Raw genomic sequence first — 27,422 nt, 5'->3', positions numbered from 1 at the left:
GTCAACATCTGAGTGGTTTGAGAGTCGGTTCTTGTGAAAATGTCTATTGCTCTGTGTGTGTGTGTGAGAGAGAGAGAGAGAGAGAGAGAGAGAGACTGGGGCAGAAGGTTTAAATACACAAAGCTAAATATTAAGCTGTTTTAGTTAATCAGAATTTATTTTGTTGTGTAGTTTTATACTACCATCTGATGAACAAAATAGATAAGATAGCCTTTTATTATCCCACAAGGGGAAATGTACATTGTTACAGCAGCAAAATATATAAAGAGAAAAAAATAAGGCAGTGAAGGAGTAGTGCAAAAGTACAAAAAAGGATATATAAAAGAAATAAACTACACATTTAGAGATTTAAAAAAAGGTTTTGATTCACTAAAATAGCTCAGTATTACTGAACCAGCAACTTTAGCCAGTTTAGGAAGAAAGAAAAAAACAAACTGTGAGTCGTTTGGGAGTCAGGAGATTCGGCTCTTTTTGGTGAGTTGAACTTCAGTGACTCTGATTCACTGGAACGCGTCGGAATTCCCGTCACTAGAAAACAACAAATAGCGCCTGAGCTGCGGAGGCGTGTCCGATACCGCTGATTGGATGAAATGACCAGAGCGGAGGCGGGGCTTCAGAAAAGCGATAAGCGCACGGATTGGTCGGAGTCCCTGGAACGCTTGGTTTTTCCTGGAAAGTTCTTAGAATGGTTTTACGAGAGGCTCCTAGGAAAGACTTGTCGCTATGCAAGGTTCATGAGCGGAGGAAAATGGAAACACACGTCATTAAATTTTACAATAAAGATTTTATGACTCAACACACCCCACACTGTACCTGAACTTTTTTTTAATACTGGTTTGATCAAACTGGATACAGTGGGAGTTCTGGTGTTCCGGGAATGATGGGCTGCGACTCAAAGTCACTGATGGCGTCAGAGGCGGTGAGACGCGCGCGCTGATTCAGAGAAAAGTGGTTCCTGGAACTCAGGCGGAATCAGCAGCAGCAGCACACAGTTGTTTCGCCTCCACGCTTTTAAGCTGTTAAACCAGCTGAAACACTGCTCACTAGCGCAAATCACACCGGGTGCTGTTTCAGCCACTTCTTCTTCGCTCCTGGGTGATTCATTTATAACGCCGGCGATTTTCACACAGAGCTGCGACACTGTTCCACAGACTCGGGGGAAGGTTTTAGATCGCAGCGACGCACCGAGTCACGACAAGGAGCGGCTCAGGAACTTTCAGAATCGGTTTCGGAACCTGACTGGAACCTTCACTCAGACGATGATTCTGTGCGTTCAAGGGTGAGTCCGGATTGGGTCGAAACAAACGGATCCACTCAGTCTTCACCTGCTTCTGTTCATTCACAGCCATCAGTCAGTATGAGATCAGTGGCTTTGTTCCAGTCTTTCGGTTTTGTTCGTTCTTTCAAACAACTCAGTTTCAAAACAAGCTCTTTGCAATACTGCTCAGTGTATATTACTCAAACTTCCTTTTATTTACTCGTTTCTTTAAAGAATCAGATTTACCCCTGTGCTGTATTCGAGCCATTCAGCTTACAGACGCAGTAAATAAATAAATAAACATTAAACAGACAGCTCAAGAATAAAAGCCTTTGTGATCCACTGCCAAATTCGATTTTTACCATTTATTTAAAAAAAATAGCAGCAGGTTGTGAATAATGCGCATGCGCATCAGTATCATTTTAAAGAAACCTTTAGGTCAGTGGCCCTTTGATCAGCCCCCCCCCCCCTTCTGTATAGGCTCAGTGTGGATAGATTGAACTGATCAGGTTTAGGACTCAACCCTTCACTCTAACCCAGAACCTTAACCCGTTGTTTATTTTTGTCCAGTCCTAGAGCTCTGTTAGAAGACTCGCAGTCCCAGGTGGTTCCTCTTGGGGTTTCAGTCCTCTCTTCCTCATCAGCACATTGTCTTCACAGAAACCCCAAGTTCTGGGACCACAGCAATGACCTGTGCACCATCACCAGCAACTTCTGTTACCTTGATGCATCAGGTAAACTCTTTTTTTTAACAAGGTTCATTCCTGAGAATCAGGTGCTAATAGTTTTGCGATAAATATATCCAAATAACCAGGATCACATTTAGAGCCATAGTCTAATGACTGTATGGTCATGGCTTTGGAATGAGAGCTGTGTTCGTTCATGCTAAGGAGTGTTAGTCAGAGGAAATAGACAAAATGGCAACTACAGAGGACATGCTTGGATATGACAGCTCACCGAGTCATGAAAACTGTGTCTTGGTTTTCAGGCTTTCCTGCAAAAACTTACATTTTCATTACTTACCCATTACTTACTCATTCATTTATTCATTTATTTATTCATTTGGCTGCTGCTTTTATCCAGAGTGTCTTACAAGCAAGGCTGAACACATTCCAAACATAAAACTAAGCACCTCAGAGTCTTGCACAAGGGCCTAGAAGTCTCTCTGGCAGTTTTGCAATTTACATCCACAAATGTTCCTGCCATTGGCACATTATCCAACAAATTACCAGTTTTGAGATATTCAAACTGTTTTTTTTCCTTCCTTTTTTAGGGTGGTACTGGGGCACCATCACAGCCAGCGAGGCCCATTCACTCCTTGAGGCAGCCCCAGAGGGCACGTTCCTCATTCGGAACAGCAGTCACCCTCTCTACATGCTGACTCTATCAGTCAAAACGGGACGCGGCCCCACTAACGTGCGCATTGAATATAGTCACGGGCGCTTCCAGCTCGACTCGAGTTCACCAGCCCGAGCACGTCTGCTCTCTTTCCCTGATGTGCTGAGTCTGGTGCAGCACTATGCTACCTCAGCAAGGGGACGTGACGCAGCTCAAGACAATGAGTGTGATTCTGTAACTCCCCCGGTACCTAAGGAGTGTGCTGTCCTGCTCAAGCTGAAACATCCACTCCGCCAGCCTCAGGCTTTTCCATCCCTACAGCACCTTGCGCGCCTGGCTATTAATCAGTACACAACCTGCCCAGCGAAGCTGCCTTTACCGAAACCATTACTGCAGTACCTACAGGAGTACCCTTTCCAACTCTGACATCACCATGGAAACACCAACTTGAACATAAAAGAGAGAATGCTGATTTCATTAATGAAAATGATGCAAGTGGAAGCTCATTTCCAGAGAAATGGAGCTTTGTCTTGCTAACCAAAGGTGGCTATATTTAAAGCTCTAGAACACTTTTTTTTTTCTTTGCTTGGTATGACTAATTTAAGCTTTGGATAGCTGTTTTTTTTCTCCTCTTGGATAAATTAGATTTCCTGTTTCCAAATACAGACTAAATTTGGAAATTCACTGGAACTGAACAGAATTTCAAATGACAAAGAAGTTTGCAGCGAATCAATGTCAGCATTTTCATGATGTCTATAGGACATGGTGTAACTAGTTTCATTACCCCACAGACTTTGGACAAGTTTAAAAAAAAACAAAGAAAAAAAAAAAAGACTTGAAGACTACTGTGGGCTTGATTCCCTGTACAACATAACCCGTCTCTATGGTCACATTACTTATTTACAGTGATGGTTTGATAAAAATGAAAGCAACACAATTTTCTCCATGGCTTGAGCTACACAGCTAATACTGCTGAGTAAAAGACGAACATAGAGCTGTTTTAGCATAGTTAAAACTCCATGCCTAAATCATCACACACTTGCCTAGTGTTATCTGAAATAGAATTGTTATTTGGTTTCGGACGTTGCATGACACTTTTTTTAATGTCAAAAATGACATTGTGACATTAAGGACAGTATAAACAGCCATTTTGAAGACAATATCACTCTGCACTACTATCAGACTCAGACTAGCTATTTTGGCTAGCTGCAGAGTCACAGGCGCTATCAGCTAGAGTCTAGCTCACCAGCCAGAGGATTTAGCTAAACCAGGATTTAACTAAAACAATGTTTACTTCAGGTTCACTGCTCAAAGGTAGATTTTATAGCAAAATGATAAAACAGCAGATTTAGCTGTGTTTTTATAATACTTTTTTCAGTTATTAAATGGCTTGTGGTTGTGATTGTATGCCATTTTACTAACGTAAGCATAAATCCTGAGCAAGTCTGTGAAAATTTTTAGAATAATGATGTACTTTGTTTTTGTGTCCTAGAACACAAATACAGCTACTGTAGCTAGTTAACTTAGCTAGTTATTATTTATATTAGAAATATGCTCGGAGTATAGTGGCCACACAAAGTTTGAAAACTAATGACTTTTTTTTTTTAAACTAAATGAAAAACAAAGTCAAGTTATGAAACACTTTTTTCATATAAATTATTAATATCTTTTGTGACAAGTGTGTGATTATTTTGGAGTTTTGTTTGCCCAGTGCTAAACTAGCAACTAGAAGCCTTTGTTACTTGTTAGCTACAAAACTCAAGGAGCAAACACCAGACTCCAAACATAATTTGGCAGGCTAATAACAATTATTGTCAGGGAAAATTTGTGTAAATTTCATTTTTAGCCTGTTCTTAATTTCTTAAAGGGACAATCGAGGGCATGGGACTGCCTTGATCCACAGCTTGCAACATGGCAGCCAGATGCATACCAACATTGTCGAAGCCCTGTGTTATCTCTCTTTCTTTCCTTTTTACTTTTTCTACACAAAATTCGTTCTGGTACATTCTGCTATATAATCAATCCAGAATAATTTATTTTTTTCTATCCCCACAATGTGGGTGTTTGTATATATTTATGGACAAAGATCCTTTTTATTTTGTAATAAAAGAAAAATACTGAACCATTCAAGCTCTTTCATGTGATCTTATTTAATATATTTATGTTAATAAATACTATATTTATTTCTTGACTTTGATCGGACTCTAGAAATGATTGTGTAACATTTCATGCTTAATAAGGATGCATTAAAAACCATAGGCGATTATTAAGATTCTGTATATTGAATGTAGTGTCCAGTTTATGTCTGTAGTTGAGTTGGAAAAACAGTGGCTCTGAACTCAAGGCGTGAGGTGTAAGGAGGTGCACAGTCACAAACTAGTCTGTGTTTTTGTTCATAGACCCAGCAGAGAGCTCTAGGAAAACAAGACAAATCTGGGAAAGAGGATGAGCTGAACTGCATTAATAAATAACAGAATCTCAGCCAAATCGCTTCTTGGGTGTATTTCTGGGTACTGGATTCTCAGTAACTGCCTTCAGGGATGTTCAAATTGGTTTTCCACACGCAGTCCGATTACTTTCATCAACATAAACAGAACCAGCTTGACGAAGCTGAAATCATTAAAATGTAATGGAACTTACAAGATTAAACACTTAACAAATTACTCACAGGCTTTTGTTTTTATCACACTGCAATCCTATTCACGTGGCTGTTTCCAAACAGTCTGTTTCTTTAAAAGCCTGTTGGATTAAAAAATGTGGCAATCAAATTCATGTAAGAATGGGAAAATTGTTATTGAGAGAGAGTTTTTTTGCAGGGATCTCTCTTTTGGGAAAAGGGACACGTTTTCAGCTTTTGTAGATTGTGTGAAATTAATCTACACATTCATATTGCATTAGAGAGTATTTACTATACTCTCTTGCCACAACATTAGTTTCTCAGTTTGTCGCATACTGGCCTTCAGGATTCATTTTTTCTGTCATTATTTTTTTGCAGGGAAACATGAGACGTTGAGGGGAGATATGGGACAGTATGTTGGGCATACATGTCAACCTATATGGAATGTCCGTATTTTATACGGATTTGATTCAATAAACGTAGTATACGGGCGTATAAATAAAGTTATACGGATTCTTTAAAAAAACTTCAATATTTATTTAGAGCTATAATCAATTCCCACGATGATAAAAGAGCGCATAACATTTACAAATGTACTGTACACCACAGAAAGCACAAACAGCCAGTAAAGAGTCTTATGAAATCGCGCGTTATCTTGTGGTAGCGAGACTTCGTTCCACTTTTGATCATGCGCACACCACATTGCGAGAATCCCACCAACTGGGAAGTCATAGACATATAAACATAGACACCGCCTTCTGCGTAGAATCATACGTCATCCTCGCCGCCATATTGGATGTGGCAAAGTGGAGATTCTTCAACCGTCTCTGGTATAGCGTCTAGACAGTAGCCGAGAATAAAGATGCCTCATTCATGTGCTGCGTTTAACTGTACCAACAGGTTTACCGTCCAAACGAGATCACATGGGATTACCTTTCACAGGTGAGACTGGAAAAATACTTTTCATTGTATTTGGTCATTATAACGTAATTTTACAAACAGATTTTCCTGACTTTGTGGCTAATATGAAGTCTCGCGCGTAATAGCCGCTCGGTGAAACCTGTCTCCAAACAACGAAGTATTTCCTTCGTAACTACGCTGATAACACTTTGTGTTTTTGTCAAACATTGGAGCTTTGTATTCATTCTGAAGGTTTATTAATATTGAATAAAAAGTAACTGGGATATATCATTGTTAATTATCATTCAAATTTTAGGTAAATTATTTTAATTTGCATCTTATACGGATTTTATAAGGGAAATACGGATTTTGGAGGTTGGTTATACAGGTTTGATTGACCAAAGGTTGACATGTATGGTTGGGAGACGTGGGACATAGTGGGGAGAAATAAAATACCCAGGCCTACATGTTTAATTTTTATTTATAATCAAAACTTGTAACATATGTACGGCAGAGCAATAGGGCCAGGGTTTTATATTTTATTTGGAAACTTCTGAGAAAAAAACTCAGAATTTTTGAGATTAAAGTCGAAATTTTCGAGAGAAAAAAAAGTTAGAAATCTGTAGAAGGCGGGCTTCCATACGGAAGTGACACTCACTCACGGCCGGTAGACATGAATGGCTGAGACCAGAGCCATGGAATTCAGAGTTGTGACAACCGGGGTACAGGAAGTCGGTTGGTGATGTGATTCACGTAGATTCAAATACTTCTAGGCAGCGGCTTTCTGTTTGCTAGAGACTAACACAGAACCACTACATAACAAGCAAAACCCAATCCCGAAATAACATTTAAGTCGTCCATTTCAGCAGCACTAAACACAGTAGTAGCAGAGGGGGCGTGGTCAAGCGCCGGTCTGTGACAGGAGGGCGGAGTCACTACACCTGATGTCAATTAACCTGTGTGTTTGTGTGTGTCTTCCCAGTGACCACGCCCTACTTAAAGAGGGAGAGCAGAGAGCAGATGAGCTCATCTCCGAACCAGACGCCGGTTGTGTGTGTGTCTGTGTTCGTCACTGGATGTTTGACTGAAAAATGTGGCAATAAAAGCAGTGGAGCACAGAGGACGGCAGGACAGAGATCAGGTTCGCAAACACGGCTTTTATTGCCACATTTTTCAGTGAAACATCCAGCGACTAACACAGACACACACACAACCGGCGTCTGGTTCGGGGATGAGCTCCTCTGCTCTCCCTCTTTAAGTAGGGCGCGGTCACTGGGAAGACACGCAAACACAGGTTAATTGACATCAGGTGTAGTGATTCTGCCACTTACCTTCCCTGACTCCGCCCTCCTGTCACAGACCGGCGCTTGACCACGCCCCCGCTGCCACACAGACTAAGCTCCATCAGCTCTGAATGACCTGGTACTTCCTGGTAGCCTAAATTTGTGACTTTTTTTTTCTCGAAAATTTCGAGTTTATTTTCACAAAACTTTTGACTTTTTTTCTCGAAATTTTTGAGATTGTTTCTCGAAATTTCTGACTTTTTTTCTCGAAATTTCTGATTTTCTTTCTCAGAAATTAAAAAAAATATATGTATTTCTTAGTGGCACTATTGCTCTTCTGTACATATGACCTGTATGAACACAATGCTGGTACAGCTACAGAAAAATGTCAGTTTGCCCAAAACCTGACCAGGCAAAACAGTTCCATTCTCAAGAAGGAATGAAACAAGTTTAATCCTCATGCAGGTACACGCCTACATTTTTAACACAAACAAATTTAAACAATTTTATATCTGTAAACCACAAGAAAAAAATTGTAACATGAACTGTCCCAACTCTCCCTATCTGGCCATTTTGAAAAAAAAATCTTTAAATGTTTTTCCCAGAATTTAATTTTAATAAATAATACTGTATATGAGGTGGCATGGTGGTGTAGTGGTTAGCGCTGTCGCCTCACAGCAAGAAGGTCCGGATTCGAGCCCCGTGGCCGGCGAGGGCCTTTCTGTGCGGAGTTTGCATGTTGTCCGCGTGGGTTTCCTCCGGGTGCTCCGGTTTCCCCCACAGTCCAAAGACATGCAGGTTAGGTTAACTGGTGACTCTAAATTGACCGTAGGTGTGAATGTGAGTGTGAATGGTTGTCTGTGTCTATGTGTCAGCCCTGTGATGACCTGGCGACTTGTCCAGGGTGTACCCCGCCTTTCGCCCGTAGTCAGCTGGGATAGGCTCCAGCTTGCCTGCGACCCTGTAGAACAGGATAAAGCGGCTAGAGATAATGAGATGAGATGAATGAATACTGTATATGGTAATTCTAGGCTACAGACTTTAATTCCTACAAATCCCAAATTCACCAGCGTACATTACACCATAGAATGGAGATGGACTGAAGTAGAAAATACAAGTTTTGGTTGATGAAAATATTTAACTGTACAGACATTACTGCAGTGTTTATCTTCGTGGCTCCAAAAGAAGTAGGTTACTCTCAGGGGCAACATCTAATTTCTGATGTCATCTAAAACCTGACTGGTTGAAATGAATTTATGGGAATACAAACTGTCCCAAGTCTCCTCAATTTCCTAAAAATCTGAATCACTGGGCTGTACTGGAAGTGTATGTTGCAAATTTAAGGAATTAACTAAATGGAAATGTTTATTGTTCATAAAGTCTGATTTAAAGTTCAAGTGTTCATCTGTTTATTCTGAAAGCGTTCTTTGGTTTGTTTTTTGTTAGGATTTTAACTGAAGCTGTTGATGCTGATCCAACATTATGTCACAGGTATCTGATGTAAAGACGAGTGTATTTTCATCAGAAATATCAGCTACACTGGGTTTTAAATTGCTTTGTTCAAATCTGCTACAAGCTAAACAAGAGATGAATCTGCATGTCTGAGTCAGACAGACAAAACAGTGTGCACTTGAAACAGTACTGCAGTTAAGTATGTTTTTGCCTCTCTCTCTCTCTCTGTGCGTGCAGGAGTGAGTGAGCATGCGGCAGGCTGCCAGCTATTTCGCAGAACGGGTTTCTAAGGAAAGGCTAACACAGTTCTCAGAAACTGCTACAATAATTACCTTCAGCCTACTGCACCCTTCCACACACATACACAAGCTCACAGAACACAGTCTCACCACAATAAACCATAACCACATGCAAGAAACCTCAGCCAGATATGCAAGTGTAAGAAGGAGAGCACAAAGTAGGTTCAGAAGGAAGAGAAAATGAAAACACAACAATGGAAACAAAGTTGTTTATCTGGGTTGCCAGGCATTCAATATGACTGAGGACTTCAAAAAGCACTTAGAGGCTTTGGGTTTTACAGAGAGATCCTGACTGGTTATAGTCACACTACTCACAAACATATTGTTTTGACTCACAAACATGATTAGAGTTTTTGTCTCTCAGTCATCAAGCTCTCCATAGAACAAGATCAGTCCAGAATACATCCCCACACAATCAGGACCTCGATCAGCGATCCTGGCTCTCAGAAGCGGATATTTCACAGAATTTCTCATGAACAAATGTGACTTCAGATCAAAACACACATGGCAGATGAGTTCAGAGTGATTGTCACTTATACTGAATGATTATTCGAGTGGGGCGGCACGGTGGTGTAGTGGTTAGCGCTGTCGCCTCACAGCAAGAAGGTCCGGGTTCGAGCCCCGTGGCCGGCGAGGGCCTTTCTGTGCGGAGTTTGCATGTTCTCCCTGTGTCCGCGTGGGTTTCCTCCGGGTGCTCCGGTTTCCCCCACAGTCCAAAGACATGCAGGTTAGGCTAACTGGTGACTCTAAATTGACCGTAGGTGTGAATGTGAGTGTGAATGGTTGTCTGTGTCTATGTGTCAGCCCTGTGATGACCTGGCGACTTGTCCAGGGTGTACCCCACCTTTCGCCCGTAGTCAGCTGGGATAGGCTCCAGCTTGCCTGCGACCCTGTAGAACAGGATAAAGCGGCTAGAGATAATGAGATGAGATAAGATGAGATTATTCAAGCGTTTTCACTGTCAAATTTCCAATGTTGGAATAAAATCAAGAAAGTTTTGCTCGAGTTGTGGTCATTTGGTGTAAGTTGATCAGGATAGCTGTCTTAAGTCAGTCTTTTTCACAAAAGTGAGAAAATCAAGTGTTTAATATTATCTTTAATCTTGGATCATACAAACAGTGGCACTGCAAGATCCCCAGTCTTTGCAAAATCATAGATAATCAGTTGAAAAGTCGTTTGGTGTTTGGCCTGTGACTAATGACAGAAATTTTTCTGTAAAATTTAAATTCTGAGAAATTTTTAAAAGACTAAAGTCTGACACCCTCTCACATCTAAAGACGTTTAGATGTGAGAGGGTGTCAGACTTTAGTCTTTTAAAAATTTCTCAGAATTTTTTCAGTCTTTCAGCGTATGGTTAAGCATATGACTTTCCTCATCTCATCTCATTATCTCTAGCCGCTTTATCCTTCTACAGGGTCGCAGGCAAGCTGGAGCCTATCTCAACTGACTACGGGCGAAAGGTGGGGTACACCCTGGACAAGTCGCCAGGTCATCACAGGGCTGACACATAGACACAGACAACCATTCACACTCACATTCACACCTACGGTCAATTTAGAGTCACCAGTTAACCTAACCTGCATGTCTTTGGACTGTGGGGGAAACCGGAGCACCCGGAGGAAACCCACGCGGACACGGGGAGAACATGCAAACTCCACACAGAAAGGCCCTCGCCGGCCACGGGGCTCGAACCCGGACCTTCTTGCTGTGAGGCGACAGCGCTAACCACTACACCACCGTGCCGCCCCATATGACTTTCCTGAATGGTTAAAAAAATATACGACATTCAGTATTTTGCCATGCTGTTGAACATTTTTTATATGTGTACAAATAGAAATCAGTGCTGTGATGAGACTGGAGAGGTTAAGACTGGATTTCACACACAGCAACATAATTGGGGAAGAAACTTGTATAAGACTAGTCTTTTGAGATCATTTGGGAGGGGCAACCTGACCTCAATACTGGCCTGATAATCCTATCATGTAGCCAAGGAATTACTCAATCAGAGCACTGAGCAGGAAGTGCACCAAACACATAATTTGTTTTATATATAAATATCTAAACATGTATTTTAAAAGAACCATGCAATTTTATCCTGATTGCAGCTGTCCTTCTATACAAACTAAAATTGCATTGTGTCAACACTGCAAATGTAGCTGATGAGGATTGGGAGTAAATATGTTTTCAGATATACAGTACTGTGCAAAAGTCTCAGGCCCCTATTTTTTTTTCATACAAACTTTATCAATTTCTATTTTGACTTCTACATTGTTGACTCAGTACAAAAACATTTTAGAGTTCCAAACGTTCATTTTCCAGCACAAAATGAAATGCTACAGGAAAAAAATACTTGTATCTGAGCAACATGTTACATAAGAGACCACTTTTGAGATGAAAAAAGAAAACATAAATAATGAAGGCTGCTGGGTTTTGCGGCAAATTTAAGAAGCAAGTGTGACAAAGTGTCCAGAAGAACTGTGGCTGGTTCTGCAAGATGCTCAGTAAAACCTACAGCTCATTTCCTTATAAAACTGCACTCATTGTACCTGAGACTACTTTTATTTTTTTTATGGCAAAGGGTTGTCTCGCACTAAATATTGACTTTGTTTCATTTATTATGGCTTACTGCTGTTCATAATATTTTTTAATGTCGAAACATTTCATTTCATTATTTTTAAGCCATTTTTGGTCGACAGCATTTCTTTACATGTGCCTTAGACTTGTATCTTTAAGACATGACAATTTAGGGAAGAATAAATTAATTTTCCTTTACCGAAATGAATAGTGATATAATAAAATACAATGAAGTATTTATAGACTATTGATAATACTCCAACATAAATGCAAGCACAAGCACAATTAGAGCTCAGTAAGGGATTTATTTATTTAAAAATTTTTTTTATGTAACTGGATTACACTTTTTTTTTTTTTTTTGCTCAAGTGCATAACTGCAGTGGTCAGAAGAAATGCCAAAACACTACAGTCTTCTGTCACCTGATACTAATATACTGGACTGGAATTTATACCAGCAGCTCCAGTTCCTGGTATAGAGTCTTAAGCCACGACACGAACACATCCTCAAGTTCGAGACTGTTTTTTTTTTAAACAGATAATCCTACACGCATGGTAACACGTTCAAACTGTTAATAAATGACAAACAGTTCACAGTGTTGCATTTTAAGTGTTATTTTAACACTTTCAACTATCATTTATGGTCAGATCTTCCATCTAGAACACTAGGAATTAGAAACTGGTGAGAAGACTAAAGGTTAGTGCTTTGACTCGTATACAAAGAGCCTTTCCTTTACAATCCATTTCAGGATTAAAAATAACACCTTAAACACCCAACAGAATCACAGTAGGCTATTGCAGGAGGTGAGGTGTAAGCACTTTGGCAGAACGGCGCAGAATACAGTTCTTCACATATGTTGCTTGAGCCATCATCATTTCCATATCAGCTTTCTCTCAAGCTATGTGCTGTCTGGGTTTCCCTTTCTTGGCTTTTACTTCAAGTCACTTTCACAACTCCACAGGTTCCTCTGTTAGTTCACTCTCTCTTCTGTAGAACGCAGAACCGCAACCTGTAAAAGCAACAGAAAAACAGGAAAAAGTGCTGGTGCTCATTAAGACAAGCCTTAGCTATAATTTGTTTATTCTATTAGTGTTTATGTAAGGGATAAAACACATTATTCTATTCACATTCACTGGATATAAGCAATTGCATGCTCTGATTGGCTACTCTACTACTAGGCTATCAGCTCATACAGTATACTTTGAGTAGAGAAAAACAAAATGGCGGAGCGTGTTGCTGAACCAACTGAGGATGAAATATAAACTCTACTTGAAACACCTACTAGTTGATTTCAGAAGGTGAGTACCCTTCCCGGGACGGATGGACAGAAACTGCCATGACATAATCCCCCTTTGGGCCTTTTGGCCGGTGGGGGATAAAAAACATTGTGAGGGAAGTTGAAATATTAAATCTCTTACATCTAAAGCGCTAACGGTTAATGAACTTATTACTGATCAGGAGTTTAGTGTACTTTGTTTAACTGAAACATGGATTAAGCCAAATGAATATATAGCATTAAATTTAATTTAATTTATCTAGAAGTTTTCTCTATTTTCTATTCTCTGTTTATCCTGTAATGATGCTGCTGGAATTTGAATTTCCCTGAGGGAACCCTCCCAAAGGGATCAATAAAGTTCTATTCTAATCTAATCTAATCTAATCTAATCTAATCTAATCTAATCTAATCTAATCTAATCTAATCTAATCTAATCTAATCTAATCTAATCTAATCTAATCTAATCTAATCTAAATGAAGCGAGTCCTCCTGGATACAATTATATACACCAGCCTCGTCTAACTGGCAGAGGAGGAGGCGTCGCGGTTATTTATAATGATTATCTAGGTGTAACACACAAACCTGGTTATAAATTTAATACATTTGAAATTCTTCATACTCATATAATGTATGTAGCCTCGAAAAATAAGTCTACCCAGTTAATTCCATTGCTTATTATTTCCAGGCCCCTGGGGCCATATTCTGAGTTTCTTTCTGAATTTGTAGATTTTATCTCAGATCTGGTTATTTCCTTAGACAAAGCTTTAGTTGTCGGAGATTTTAATATTCACTTCGATAACCAGAAGACCCTTTGAAAACAGCATTTGTGTCCATTTTAGATTCAGTAGGGGTTAATCTGAATGTCATAGGACCGACCCATAATGGTGGTCACACCCTCAATCTAATACTAACATTCGGGTTAAATGTAGAAAATATAGTAATACTTCCACAGTCTGAAGTTATCTCAGATCATTATCTCATCTCATTCAAAATATGTCTGAGTAATAATATATGCACCTCACCACGCTACTGTATTAAACGTACATTCATGTCAACTACTGGACAGAGATAAATTATCTCCCAGAGTTATCAACTTTGATTGGGTCACTGGCAGCCCCCGCAGAACTTGATCAGGCAACTGAATGCTTAGAGTTAACGTTCCACTATACTTTAGATAATGTAGCTCCTCTTAAAAGGAAACTGATCAGAGAGAAAAAATTAGCACCCTGGTATAATGATGACGCTCGCACATTAAAACAGACCACTCGAAAACTGGAACATAAATGGTGTCAAACAAAATTGGCAGCGTTCAAATTAGCTTGGAAGGAGAGCTTCCTGAAGTATAGAAAAGCTCTTAGTGCTGCGAGATCAACATATTTCTCCTCCCTAATAGAAGATAACAAAAATAATCCTAGATTCCTATTTAATACTGTAGCAAAATTAACCAGGAATAAGTTCACTATAGACACATGCACACCTGCAGTGTGTAGTAGCAACGACTTCATGAATTTTTTTAATGACAAAAGTGAAAATATCCGACAAAAAATTCAAACTACTAATTTAAGGTCAGACAATGTAAGTGACCCTGTTGTTAACAATATAACTGTATCAGCAATTGAAATGTTTTACTCCCCTTAGAGAAACTGAATTACTTTCATAAATCTCCACATCAAAAGCCTCAACTCGTGTACTAGATCCCTTCCCTACACATCTATTCAAACAGATAATACCTGAAGTAACTGAACAGCTTCTAAAAATAATAAACTCTTCTCTTAGGATCAGCTATGTACCCAAATCCTTTAAACTAGCAGTTATCAAACCCCTGATTAAAAAACCTGACCTTGATCCCTGTCAGCTGTCCAATTATCGGCCAATATCAAACCTCCCCTTTATCTCCAAGATCCTTGAAAAAGCTGTGGCACAGCAGTTATGTTCATATTTACATAGGAATAACATCCATGAAATGTATCAGTCAGGATTTAGACCTCATCATAGCACAGAGACAGCACTGGTTAAAGTAGTAAACGACCTACTGTTGGCTTCTGATCAGGGCTGCGTCTCGCTACTTGTGTTGCTTGACCTTAGTGCAACATTTGATACCATTGATCATTCCATTCTTCTGGATAGACTAGAAAATGTTGTGGGAGTTAAGGGAACGGCCCTCTCCTGGCTCAGGTCTTATTTAACTGGTCGCTATCAGTATGTTGATGTAAATGGTGATTTTTCTAGACATGCTGAGGTAAAGTCTGGTGTTCCACAAGGTTCTGTCTTGGGTCCACTGCTTTTTTCTTTATATATGTTACCTCTGGGTGATATTATTCGTAAACATTGGATGAGTTTCCACTGTTATGCTGATGACACACAGTTGTATGTTTCTGCAAAACCAGATGAGAGACACCAGCTTAATAGAATTGAGGAATGTGTAAAGGACATTAGACACTGGATGCTTATTAACTTCCTTCTGCTTAACTCTGACAAGACTGAAGTACTTGTACTAGTACCACATGCAGCTAGAAGTAAGTTTTCTGATTACATAGTAACTCTGGATGGCCTTTCTGTTTCTTCACGTGCAGCAGTAAAAGACCTCGGAGTGATTATTGACCCCAGTCTTTCATTTGAAACTCACATTGATAACATCACCTGGATAGCTTTCTTTCATCTCAGAAATATTGCTAAGATAAGAAATTTAATATCACTACACGACGCAGAAAACTAGTTCATGCTTTTGTTACCTCCAGGTTGGATTATTGTAATGCCTTACTGTCTGGATGTTCCAATAAGTGCATAAACAAGCTCCAGTTAGTTCAAAATGCAGCAGCAAGAGTCCTTACTAGAACTAGAAAATATGACCACATCACGCCTGTCTTATCCACACTGCATTGGCTTCCAATCAAATTTCGTATTGATTATAAAATACTACTATTGACCTTTAAAGCACTGACTGGTCTCGCTCCACAGTACCTGAGTGAACTTCTGGTCCTTTATGATCAGCCACGCCTACTTAGATCAAAGGTGCACGCTATCTGCTGGTACCTCGTATAGTGAAGCCTACATCAGGGGGCAGAGCCTTTTCTTACAAAGCCCCACAGTTATGGAACAGCCTTCCAAGTAGTGTTTGGGAATCAGACACAGTCTCAGCGTTTAAGTCTAGGCTGAAAACATATCTGTTTAGTCAAGCCTTTTGTTAATGGTGTTTATGAGATAAAGGTGTAGATCTGGAGGGTCATCAGACATAGAGTGTTTTGGTAAACTGGGATGTATGGATGCTGTCAGTCCCCACTCGCTTGCTCACTTGAGTTTGTTGACGGTGTAGTGGCTGGCTGCTTTGTGTCCCAGGGCTCCCTCATGCCTGTGTTACCTTCTGGCTCTTCCCTTTTAGTTATGCTGTCATAGTTAGTTTTGCCAGAGTCCCTGCTTGCACTCAGCGCAAAATGTATACTGTTCCCACTTATTCAGGTGACACTGGGCATACCTAACAACCTGTGTTTTCTCTCTCTCTCGCTCTCCCCCCCAATCTGTTCGTCTGAATTACATGTCAATCCTGAGACCGAGATGCTGACCTCTTCTGCTCCTCTGGCCTGCCTGATCTATCCTGATGCCCTATGTGTGGTTGGAGTCTCATCACATCACTCCTGTGTAGGACGGCCCCATACGGACAGTTGAAAGTCACACTTGGAAGATGCTCTGGACACTTACAGTAATGCTTTTATGGCTGAGGACTACAGCTGACTTGCTAACTTGAGGACTGCAGTTGTCATGAACAGTTTTGCACTCAAGTTTCCATTAATGAAGAGTTTATAACATCAACGAAACTGACTTCATGCCAGAACTGTTAATGTTATAGTCATGTTGTCTGTTGTTGCCCAAATGAGGATGGGTTCCCTTTTGAGTCTGGTTCCTCTCGAGGTTTCTTCCTCATGTCGTCTGAGGGAGTTTTTCCTTGCCACCGTCACCACAGGCTTGCTCATTGGGGATAGATTAGGGATAAAATTAGCTCAAGTTTTAAGTCATTCAAATTCTGTAAAGCTGCTTTGCGACAATGTCTATTGTTAAAAGTGCTATACAAATAAACCTGATTTCAGAAAGCAAGCACACCTTAATGAAATTGCCAAAGTACAAGTTTGTTAATAATCAAGGGCATAACTCTGGTAAAATATGCCCAAATTAAATGAAGTATAAATGAAGTATCTTCAATATGCGTATTACTGTCATGTAACAAAGCCTTTTGCCAAGTTTGGTGAAATTCCTCCACAAACTGTGAGAGGAGTTGATTTCAGAAGAACGTACACCCTCATGAAATTGTCAAAGTACGAGTTATTTAATCAAGGGTCAAAACTCTGGTAAAATTTTCACAAACATAATTAAATCGCAATATATGTATTACTGTCATATGACAAGGCCTTTTGCCAAGTTTTGTGAAATTTCTCCAAAAACTGATGTCAGATGGTGAGCACCCTTCCCAGGACAGAGGGAGGGACGATCAGACGGACAGAAATCGCCACAACATAATTCCCCTTCGGGCCTTTCAGCCAGCGGGGGATAAATAAGCAACAAAATATGGAATAAAAGTATTTGATGGTAAGAACGTATCTTTTTTTATTTTGCAAGAATTATTATTATAGCATTTTTCACAAATTGCTCCTGTTATTTCGCCGGTTTGTTTACATTCTTCATCTTTAAGTATTAAAATTTGTTAATTTTTTTAAGACCGGTTCAAACGCTCAAAGAAGTTTGAAAATTACAAAACTAAAATGTCCAAGGAAGAATTAAATAAATGGCAAAAGCTATTCTATACCTTGACACGACAGCAAGCCGGAATTTTCTACAAAAAACAAAACAAAAAACACTAAAGTCAATTCATGCAGCCATCGATAGATTTTTAAGAAGTCCACCTAAGCAGAAATTATTTTGTCGGAAATTTTGTATAAAGTTCTTATTTATTGAATTTGCAAAAAATAAAAATGCTCTGTTTCTCAAAATCCAGTGAATGTGGATAGAATAAAACAGTTATTCCACTCAATCTCATTATACATGGCTTATAGCCGACTCGGCACATGTCAGCTCATATACGACTCGATGTGGTCAGACATAAACGATACTGAAGTTGATTACTTTCCTAAAACATCATGTCATGAAGTGTTTTACTGCTCATTATACTACAGCAATTTGCTGAAAATTAAAATCTTTATTTATTTGAAGGAGAACTGAAGTCATTTTTAAACTTGCTAACTAATTAACGTGTTATTCAATTATGTTTTTGGTTTTAGTAACCTTATATCGTGACTCGTATTGGCAACTAATTGCAATTAAATATTATACTTATCGGCCTATTCGGTTTTTAGCCACATTGAATTTAGTTCGTTTGGTCCACAGCAGGCGTCAATCCGCGTGATCTTCACAAGACTTGTGCGAGACTTCAAAACGTGAAGTGTCAGCCAGGTGTCAGTGCCGCCATTTTGAAAACTGTTTTCAAAGTGAAATATTGCACAAAAACGAGTTTAAATGACGATTACTGCCTACTTTTTTTTTCAAACTTTCCTGATCGCTATCAAAACAAACAAAACTTCCGGCTTGATTACATCAGCATTTGAAAGAGGGTGCGTGCGTCTTTTGACAACGTTGGCAGATGTTGGTCACTTTGATTTCCGCTGTACGTTTTACTTCCATCCTACGATGTCTCGCACAGGTCTCAGCGAATCTCATTTACGGCCATTGCTTTGACATATGGACTGATATATTACAGAGCATATTTCAAACACTCATAACTTGCTATAGCAGTGACACAATAGCGATCAGAAATGCTTTCCTATATTTAATAAAATGAGATAAATAGAATTTTGATAATAAAAAATGTTTGCCTTCAGTTCCCCTTTCATAATGACATACGATACATTTGATCCATTTAGAGTTACATTTAATGTTGACTTGACTGTGCTGTGAGTTAGTTCCTGTTAACACTTGTGCACAGCTATAAATAGCCGTTTCATTATTAGCCTCTCTTTTTCTCCTTTTTAAAAGTTAACACACACACACACACACACACACAGCTTGTTACATCACTGAGAAATCGCAACATGCCTCAGAACTAGAGATGCAGTGATCTTTCTTGACTGATCCCGATTTTCTTTCTTTCTCAGAGTGATCTTTCGGTTTTAGTAATCTTATATCGTGACTTGTCCATACACAAAGATTTCATAACTTTTCTTTAATGGAAACCTCCAACTAAACATCAAGTGTAGTATTTGTACTTTTCCAGAAGAAACCAGATGCAACAGGTAAAAGAAACAAAATTATAATAAGGAACCTTAAAGGCGTCACGCAGTGGCGATAAAAGTCGCATTATTCTGCACCAGAATGCTTTCGAGATTCGAAATAAATTGACCGTCGATTTTTCAAAAGCTTCCTGCGGTTGTAATCGGTCCTTATTTGATCATGCCCATCACTTGAAATTTTCCGCGTTCGCAGCGCCCCCTCTCGGTCAATGGAACAGCTGCGTGACGTCATACCAGTAACCACTCGGTGCAGTTGCAATGACGGACACACCAGAAAATAGGAGTGATGCTGAGGAAATTAGCTTTGATTTTACCGATACAGAAGAAGAAAATGGCCCAGATTTTGACAGCTGAATGTCCTGGTGGTATCCAGCATTACAGATTTGAACCTGAGCGCTCATCTTCAGAAGAAAATGAGGACAGTTCTGATGACGACAGAAACGAAGACGGGCGACTTGAAGACTTGTTTTGGTTGGTTTCTCTGACTAAATCACTACTTATGTGTATTTTTAAAGACCATTTTCACTTGAATTAGAATGCTGTGTGATTAATCTATGATTGTGTGTAATACTGATAGCTGTAGGGGGTGAAAGTATAGCTAGAAAGATTGAATTCTAGCAACTTGACAGCTTGTGATCTCGCGAAATGCAGTGGGCCTTCTGATACAGTAGACCCCTTGATATTCCAGTTTTCATCATTTTCCTTTTATTGCGGTTGATTTTAACTTGATATTCAGTATGTTATAGGATGGGAGTATTGAGCTTTGTATTGTATTGTTTAGTAAACGTACAATCGTCAGTAATAAGTGATAATTATTAGTTAAAGGCAGCTCTGTGACATAAATCTTTCAATTAATCTTCTGTCATCCATTTGCTAAAATTATGTGCCACGTGTTATCAAGACAACACTTCATGTGACAAAGAAAGATATGACAAATACATAAATGTATGAAAATCATTTTGTACAATTAATGATTGATACATAGAAACACTTAAAACATGTGTGTGGCAGCGGGGGCGTGGTCAAGCGCCGGTCTGTGACAGGAGGGCGGAGCCAGGGAAGGTGAGTGGCAGAATCATTACACCTGACGGTAATTAACCTGTGTTTTCCCAGTAACCGCGCCCTATTTAAGGAGGCAGAGGGAGAGCAGAGAAGAGCTCATCCCGGGACAAGAACACAGTGTGTGTTTCGCTATCAGATTAAAACTGGCGGTTATACTGACAAGTCTGGCAATAAAAAGCCTATTTGCATCTGAAGCGTTGTCCTGCCGTCCTCTGTGCTCCACCCACACTTCAGAGAGCTCTACAGTGGTGCCAAAACCCGGGACAAGGTGGAGCACCAACCTTGCAGCCCCATGGAATCCTCCCCGTTCGCGGACCTGGTCCACACCCTCGCCACGGCTCAGCAAAGCCAGCACCAGGCGCTCGTCACGCTCCGAAAGGAGCAAGAGCGGCGCTTCGAAGCCCTGGTGCTGGCCCAGCAGGAAGATCGCGAGGCGTTCCGGCATCTCGCGTCGGCGGGGTCCACCAGCGCCCCGGCCTCGGGCCCGTCTCCCCTCACCGTGACCAAGATGGGCCCGAAGGACGACCCCGAGGCGTTTCTCACATTGTTCGAGCAGGTCGCCGAAGCCTCGGGGTGGCCGATGAAGCAGCGCTGAAACAGCGCCAGCGCTTCCGCGCGCTGGAGGACGGCCCGGCGAAGGTCCGCGTAGGCCAGCCGGCGGGGAGTTATAGCGCGGCCAGCTGTTCCTCTCCCGTCAGGAGGGGGAGGAGGCGCGCCGCGCGCTGCTCCATTGGCCACCCCGAGGCTTCGGCGACCTGCTCGAACAATGTGAGAAACGCCTCGGGGTCGTCCTTCGGGCCCATCTTGGTCACGGTGAGGGGAGACGGGCCCGAGGCCGGGGCGCTGGTGGACCCCGCCGACGCGAGATGCCGGAACGCCTCGCGATCTTCCTGCTGGGCCAGCACCAGGGCTTCGAAGCGCCGCTCTTGCTCCTTTCGGAGCGTGACGAGCGCCTGGTGCTGGCTTTGCTGAGCCGTGGCGAGGGCGTGGACCAGGTCCGCGAACGGGGAGGATTCCATGGGGCTGCGAGGTTGGTGCTCCACCTTGTCCCGGGTTTTGGCACCACTGTAGAGCTCTCTGAAGTGTGGGTGGAGCACAGAGGACGGCAGGACAACGCTTCAGATGCAAATAGACTTTTTATTGCCAGACTTTTCAGTATAACCGCCAGTTTTAATCTGATAGCGAAACACACACTGTGTTCTTGTCCCGGGATGAGCTCTTCTCTGCTCTCCCTCTGCCTCCTTAAATAGGGCGCGGTTACTGGGAAAACACACAAAACACAGGTTAATTACCGTCAGGTGTAATGATCCTGTCACAGACCAGCGCTTGACCACGCCCCCGCTGCCACAATGTGTTTTTAAAAAAATTATTTTTTTCTATCAATACCTAGCCATGACCTTGAAGTCAGATCCATTGATAACAGTCACAAATAGTGTTCAGTGTTTGTTGTTACAGCCAAACACAATACACCGATTAGGCATTTTGTATCACAGAATATTAGTACATCATTTCATAGTGTTTTGAGTGTTCAAAACTATCCACAAACTGAATAAATCCACAAAATCTGCAATGTAAACAACTCTGGTAAACGCACGCCATAGAGAAAACATGGGGACAGGCCAGCATCACCCAAGGGAGGTTACTGGTATGACGTCACACATAAGTTGACCTAGTTAACGGCTGGCTGCCTAAATTTGGCTGTGCGCGTCAACTTTAAATGCTTGTAGCGGGCGCATTGTGACACTGAGATCGCGGGAAACCGAGGGGCTTGAATAACCCACCAAACCTGACATTTTGACACATGATATAGTCTGATTCCTGAAATTACCGCACGACGCCTTTAAGCTTGTTGTCTTCTCATTGCTGATGAAAAATAGCAGAGACTGCTGGCTTCTTGAAACAGGGCATGTTCAGCAGGGTGATTTTAGACGGGTTTTTAACTGCATGATTAAGTTTGATGTTCTGAACGTTTTCGAGGTTGTTCCTCCACGGCCGACGTTGGTCTTACAGGTATCGCAAATTGCAAACTTATTGTCTTTTATAGTTATGCTGATGGCATGTTTTGTGTGTGTGTCTGTGACGCTGTTTGCATGACGTGAGCCACTGTGTGGCACAAGTGTAAATATGCCCATCACACAATCGGATATAGCCGAGACTGGCCAGTCACCAGCTGTCTTGAAGACTTTCCCATGCCAGATATCCTAAAGTTACAGCTTTACCTATGACTGTTATAAAGCACTAGCACTGGAGACTCCTTCCAAAATGCTAAATAAACATCTCCTCACAGACAACCACCATATTTAACAGTTATTCCACAAAATCAAGGCGTACATGAGCTGATAGCCAACGAGGCGCGTAGTGCCAAGGTGGCTATAAGCCATGTATAATGAGATTGAGTGGAGTAACTGTTTTATTTTATCCACATTGACTGGAATTTGAGAAGCTGAGCATTTTTTGCAAATTCGATCAATAAAAACTTAATATAAAACGTCCAACAAAATAATTTCCGCTTAGAATGTAAACAAACCGGCGAAATGACAGTATCAATTTGTAAAAAATGCGATAATAATAATTCATCTCATCTCGTTATCTCTAGCCGCTTTATCCTGTTCTACAGGGTCGCAGGCAAGCTGGAGCCTATCCCAGCTGACTACGGGCGAAAGGCGGGGTACACCCTGGACAAGTCACCAGGTCATCACAGGGCTGACACATAGACACAGACAACCATTCACACTCACATTCACACCTACGGTCAATTTAGAGTCACCAGTTAACCTAACCTGCATGTCTTTGGACTGTGGGGGAAACCGGAGCGCCTGGAGGAAACCCATGCGGACACGGGGAGAACATGCAAACTCCACACAGAAAGGCCCTCGCCGGCCACGGGGCTCAAACCCGGACCTTCTTGCTGTGAGGCGACAGCGCTAACCACTACACCACCGTGCCGCCCATAATAATAATTATTGAACATTTTTTTAAAAGATACGTTCTTAGCATCAAATAGTTTTCTTCCATATTTTGTTGCTTTTTTTATATTTTGGGGGGTTTTGTTTTCGAGTAGAGTTTTTATTTCATCCTTGGTTGGTTCAGCAACACGCTCCGCCATTTTCTTCTTTAGAGTTTTTTTGGCAGTTGGCAAACCAACTTAAAGGAGGAGTGTGGAACAGGAGATATTGGGGGGGGGAGAGAACCATATTATTTTAGCTAATTCTGTTTCTTTTAAATACTTAATAACAAACTGATATATCTGACTTGATGCACTCCACCATTTTGTTTTTCTCTACTCACGGTATATAAGCTGATATCCTAGTAGTAGAGTAGCCAATCTGTATACGAAAACGAAAGGAAATTAATCAACACCTTCTGACTAATCAGACTGGAGCACTCAGCAGTGCTGTGGTATAATATATTATCTCAAATATTTTAACAATTATAATGATCATTAGCGCTGATGTATCACGTTTTCTTTTTACGTTATTTGTACTCTTTTTATTTATTACCATGATTTATTTACTAGTTGGTTGCTACTTGCTACTGCTGCTTATTTATGCCTTGTGTTGACTTTGATAACAATTGTTCAGTACAATCATGCACTAAGATACGACTAAAATTAATATCATCAGTGAAAGCTCAGAAAGAAGCTCTGCTACTTTAAGGAGTTAATAAACTGTCGGATGGAAGCCTCATATCACATAAAGCACTCAGATCACCGAGGGAACATTAAAGTCTACACATTCAAATGGTTCATATCAGATCATAAGTCAATATTCACGCCCGGTAGCTTAAAACAGGACAAACATGCTTATTGGAGATATTCTGACCTGTTAGTGAAATCACAGTGTGATCCCAAATACTTCAACCCCAGCATGCTTTCCTCTACCAGACCCTTTATGTGTGGAGGATGGCGTGGATCCACCTCTAGATACATACGACTGAAATACAAGCAGACACAGAGCAAATAAACAACTGTAGGAAACAGAGTTGAGAGGATGTGTAAAAGTAGGAAGAAGATCTAATCTCGGGAAGAGATAAGCCCTGAAAACATTTCTAGTCTCAAAAACACATGAGATTTGATGGAATTTGTATTTCGCAGAAAAGGCAGCACTTCTAGGAAAGGAATGCAGACTTCAGATTTAGTGGCCTCGACAGAGCCCGCTGATAATATTTGTGAGATACTCAAGAGGTTCAGAAGAATTCATGAGAAACATTCACTGCTACCATGTGCACACACACTCAACAATGCAAGCTATTATCTTCAAGTTTGTTGTGGATTAAATTTCCTGAGAAAACAAGACAGCACTTCAGACACTTAACTTATTTTCACAGGCAAGTGACACAGTTCACAACTGTGGGAATTATGGGCCAAATTACTGGAAAGGAGCCCTCTAATCCTGGAACACCAGTATCCAGTTCCATGAAAGTGTGGACAACTGTGACCACGAGCAGATTCCCTGAAGCACTTAAGAGGTGCTGTTAAAGCTCCTGAGTGAGATTAGAGCATTCTATTTATACTCTGTTGGAATATACTGCGTCGACTCGTCCTCGTACATGAGATCATATTCAATGAGCATCATACATACTGCAGGGGCTCCTTCAAGCAAACACACACACACACACACACACACACACACACACACACACACACACACACACACCCTTCCTCTTACCCTTCATTTGTTAGGAGTCTCGGTGCTAGACTTAGAATCTGTCTGATTACCGACATGCCATCCAAACCCCCATCCAATGCTGAGTGGTCCTCAAACCTGCAGAGATGAAAATAAATAGTCAGCGTTAGAATTACTGGCTCTCTTCAGGAAAACAGGCAAAATCTATTGTCATAATCTTTGTACTACAGCAATTATTGATCTGTTCTTGTTACCAAAACAGCTGCTGATAAAATTTGTATGTGTTTATATATATATATATATATATATATAAATTCTAAAGGGTTCACAAACTTTCAAGCACCACACACACACACACACACACACACATACGGTGGTGCTTGAAAGTTTGTGAACCCTTTAGAATTTTCTATATTTCTGCATAAATATGACCGAAAACAACATCAGATTTTCACACAAGTCCAAAAAGTAGATAAAGAGAACCCAGTTAAACAAATGAGACACAAATATTCTACTTGGTCATTTACTTATTGAGGAAAATGATCCAGTATTACATATCTGTGAGTGGCAAAAGTATGTAAACCTCGAGGATTAGCAGTTAATTTGAAGGTGAAATTAGACTCAGGTGTTTTCAATCAATGGGATGACAATCAGGTGTGAGTGGCCACCCTGTTTTATTTAAAGAACAGGGATCTATCAAAGTCTGAGCTTCACAACACATGTTTGTGGAAGTGTATCATGGCATGAACAAAGGAGATTTCTGAGGACCTCAGAAAAAATGTTGTTGATGCTCATCAGGCTGGAAAAGGTTACAAAACCATCTCTAAAGAGTTTGGACTCCACCAATCCACAGTCAGACAGATTGTGTACAAATGGAGGAAACTCAAGACCATTGTTACCCTCCCCAGGAGTGGTTGACCAACAAAGATCACTCCAAGAGCAAGGTGTGTAATAGTCGGCGAGGTCACAAAGGACCCCAGGGTAACTTCTAAGCAACTGAAGGCCTCTCTCACATTGGCTAATGTTAATGTTCATGAGTCCCCCATCAGGAGAACACTGAACAACAATGGTGTGCATGGCAGGGTTGCAAGGAGAAAGCCCCTGCTCTCCAAAAAGAACATTGCTGTTCATCTGCAGTTTGCTAAAGATCACGTGGACAAGCCAGAAGGCTATTGGAAAAATGTTTTGTGGATGGATGAGACCAAAATAGAACTTTTTGGTTGAAATCAGAAGCATTATGTTTGGAAAAAGGAAAACACTGCATTCCATCATAAGAACCTTATCCCATCTGTGAAACATGGTGGTGGTAGTATCATGGTTTGGGCCTGTTTTGCTGCATCTGGGCCAGGACGGCTTGCCATCATTAATGGAACAATTAATTCTGAATGATACCAGCAAATTCTAAAGAAAAATGTCAGGACATCTGTCCATGAACTGAATCTCAAGAGAAGGTGGGTCATGCAGCAAGACAACGACCCTAAGCACACAAGTCGTTTTACCAAAGAATGCTTAACGAAGAATAAAGTTAATGTGTTGGAACGGCCAAGTCAAAGTCCTGACCTTAATCCAATCGAAATGTTGTGGAAGGACCTGAAGCGAGCAGTTCATGTGAGGAAACCCACCAACATCCCAGAGTTGAAGCTGTTCTGTACGGAGGAATGGGCTAAAATTCCTCCAAGCCGGTGTGCAGGACTGATCAACAGTTACAGCAAACGTTTAGTTGCAGTTATTGCTGCACAAGGGGGTCACACCAGATACTGAAAGCAAAGGTTCACATACTTTTGCCACTCACAGATGTGTAATATTGGATCATTTTCCCCAATAAATAAATGACCAAGTATGATATTTTTGTCTCATTTGTTTAGCTGGGTTTTCTTTATCTACTTTTAGGACTTGTGTGAAAATCTGATGAAGTTTTAGGTCATATTTATGCAGAAATATAGAAAATTCTAAAGGGTTCACAAACTTTCAAGCACCTGTGTGTGTCTGTGTGTGTGTGTGTGTGTGTGTGCGTGCCTAGGTCACAACCGGACATACGATTTTTTGGCCATGCGATTTTTGGCGTTTCCCAAATCGCTGCGTTTTTTTTGTTCGTGGAGAAAGACGCGTGTTGGCCGTAAGTTTGTCTTGCAACCTGAAAAAAACGTAAGCGCCCACAGAGTTTGTTTGACATGACAAAGAACCTCTGCGGCCGGTCTGCGGCCAGTCTATGGCTCGAAAAGCAGCACATCACACGCGCGCTCTCCGTGCGTTTCACACACGCCCTCCGTGCGTTTCTTGCATTTTTTGCACGTAGACCGGCCGTAGGAGCACGTACGGCCGGTTGTGACCGAGGCTATAATAGTGTGCAAAGCATCATCAAGGTAAACGGTGGCTACTTTGAAGAGTCTAAAATATGAAACATTTTAACATTTTTTTTGTTTACCACATAATTCCATACGTTCCATATGTTATTTTATAGTTTTGAT

The 27,422-nt window shown here is 40.9% G+C and overlaps 2 protein-coding genes across 3 annotated transcripts in view; one reads left to right on the top strand and one right to left on the bottom strand.

Moving 5' to 3' along the window:
* Nucleotides 1-666: 666 nt before the first annotated feature.
* On the top strand, nucleotides 667-4,713 carry cish (cytokine inducible SH2-containing protein). The gene is made up of 3 exons (XM_060919559.1): nucleotides 667-1,279; nucleotides 1,829-1,992; nucleotides 2,532-4,713. The coding sequence occupies exons 1-3, from the start codon at nucleotides 1,260-1,262 to the stop codon at nucleotides 3,020-3,022; spliced, it is 675 nt and encodes a 224-aa protein (XP_060775542.1). The 5' UTR covers nucleotides 667-1,259; the 3' UTR covers nucleotides 3,023-4,713.
* Nucleotides 4,714-11,997: 7,284 nt separating this feature from the next.
* The window catches only part of hemk1 (HemK methyltransferase family member 1), a 44,364-nt gene continuing 28,939 nt past the window's right edge, over nucleotides 11,998-27,422 (bottom strand). The window contains exons 9-11 of one of the 2 annotated variants that reach the window (XM_060919554.1): nucleotides 24,997-25,092; nucleotides 24,151-24,261; nucleotides 11,998-12,728 (exon numbers count right to left, since the gene is read on the bottom strand). In XM_060919554.1, the coding sequence (XP_060775537.1) occupies nucleotides 12,695-12,728; nucleotides 24,151-24,261; nucleotides 24,997-25,092 (241 nt within the window). In that variant the 3' untranslated portion in view covers nucleotides 11,998-12,694. Of the gene's footprint in view, nucleotides 12,729-17,717; nucleotides 17,818-24,150; nucleotides 24,262-24,996; nucleotides 25,093-27,422 lie in introns of those variants that run through there. The other variant, XM_060919553.1, reaches the window with a different exon arrangement.

The sequence above is a fragment of the Neoarius graeffei genome, chromosome 4 (assembly GCF_027579695.1).
Source record: "Neoarius graeffei isolate fNeoGra1 chromosome 4, fNeoGra1.pri, whole genome shotgun sequence".
Lineage (NCBI taxonomy): Eukaryota > Metazoa > Chordata > Actinopteri > Siluriformes > Ariidae > Neoarius > Neoarius graeffei.
The sequence above is the reverse complement of the archived record's forward strand: the minus strand, read 5'-3'. Positions and strand labels throughout refer to the sequence as shown.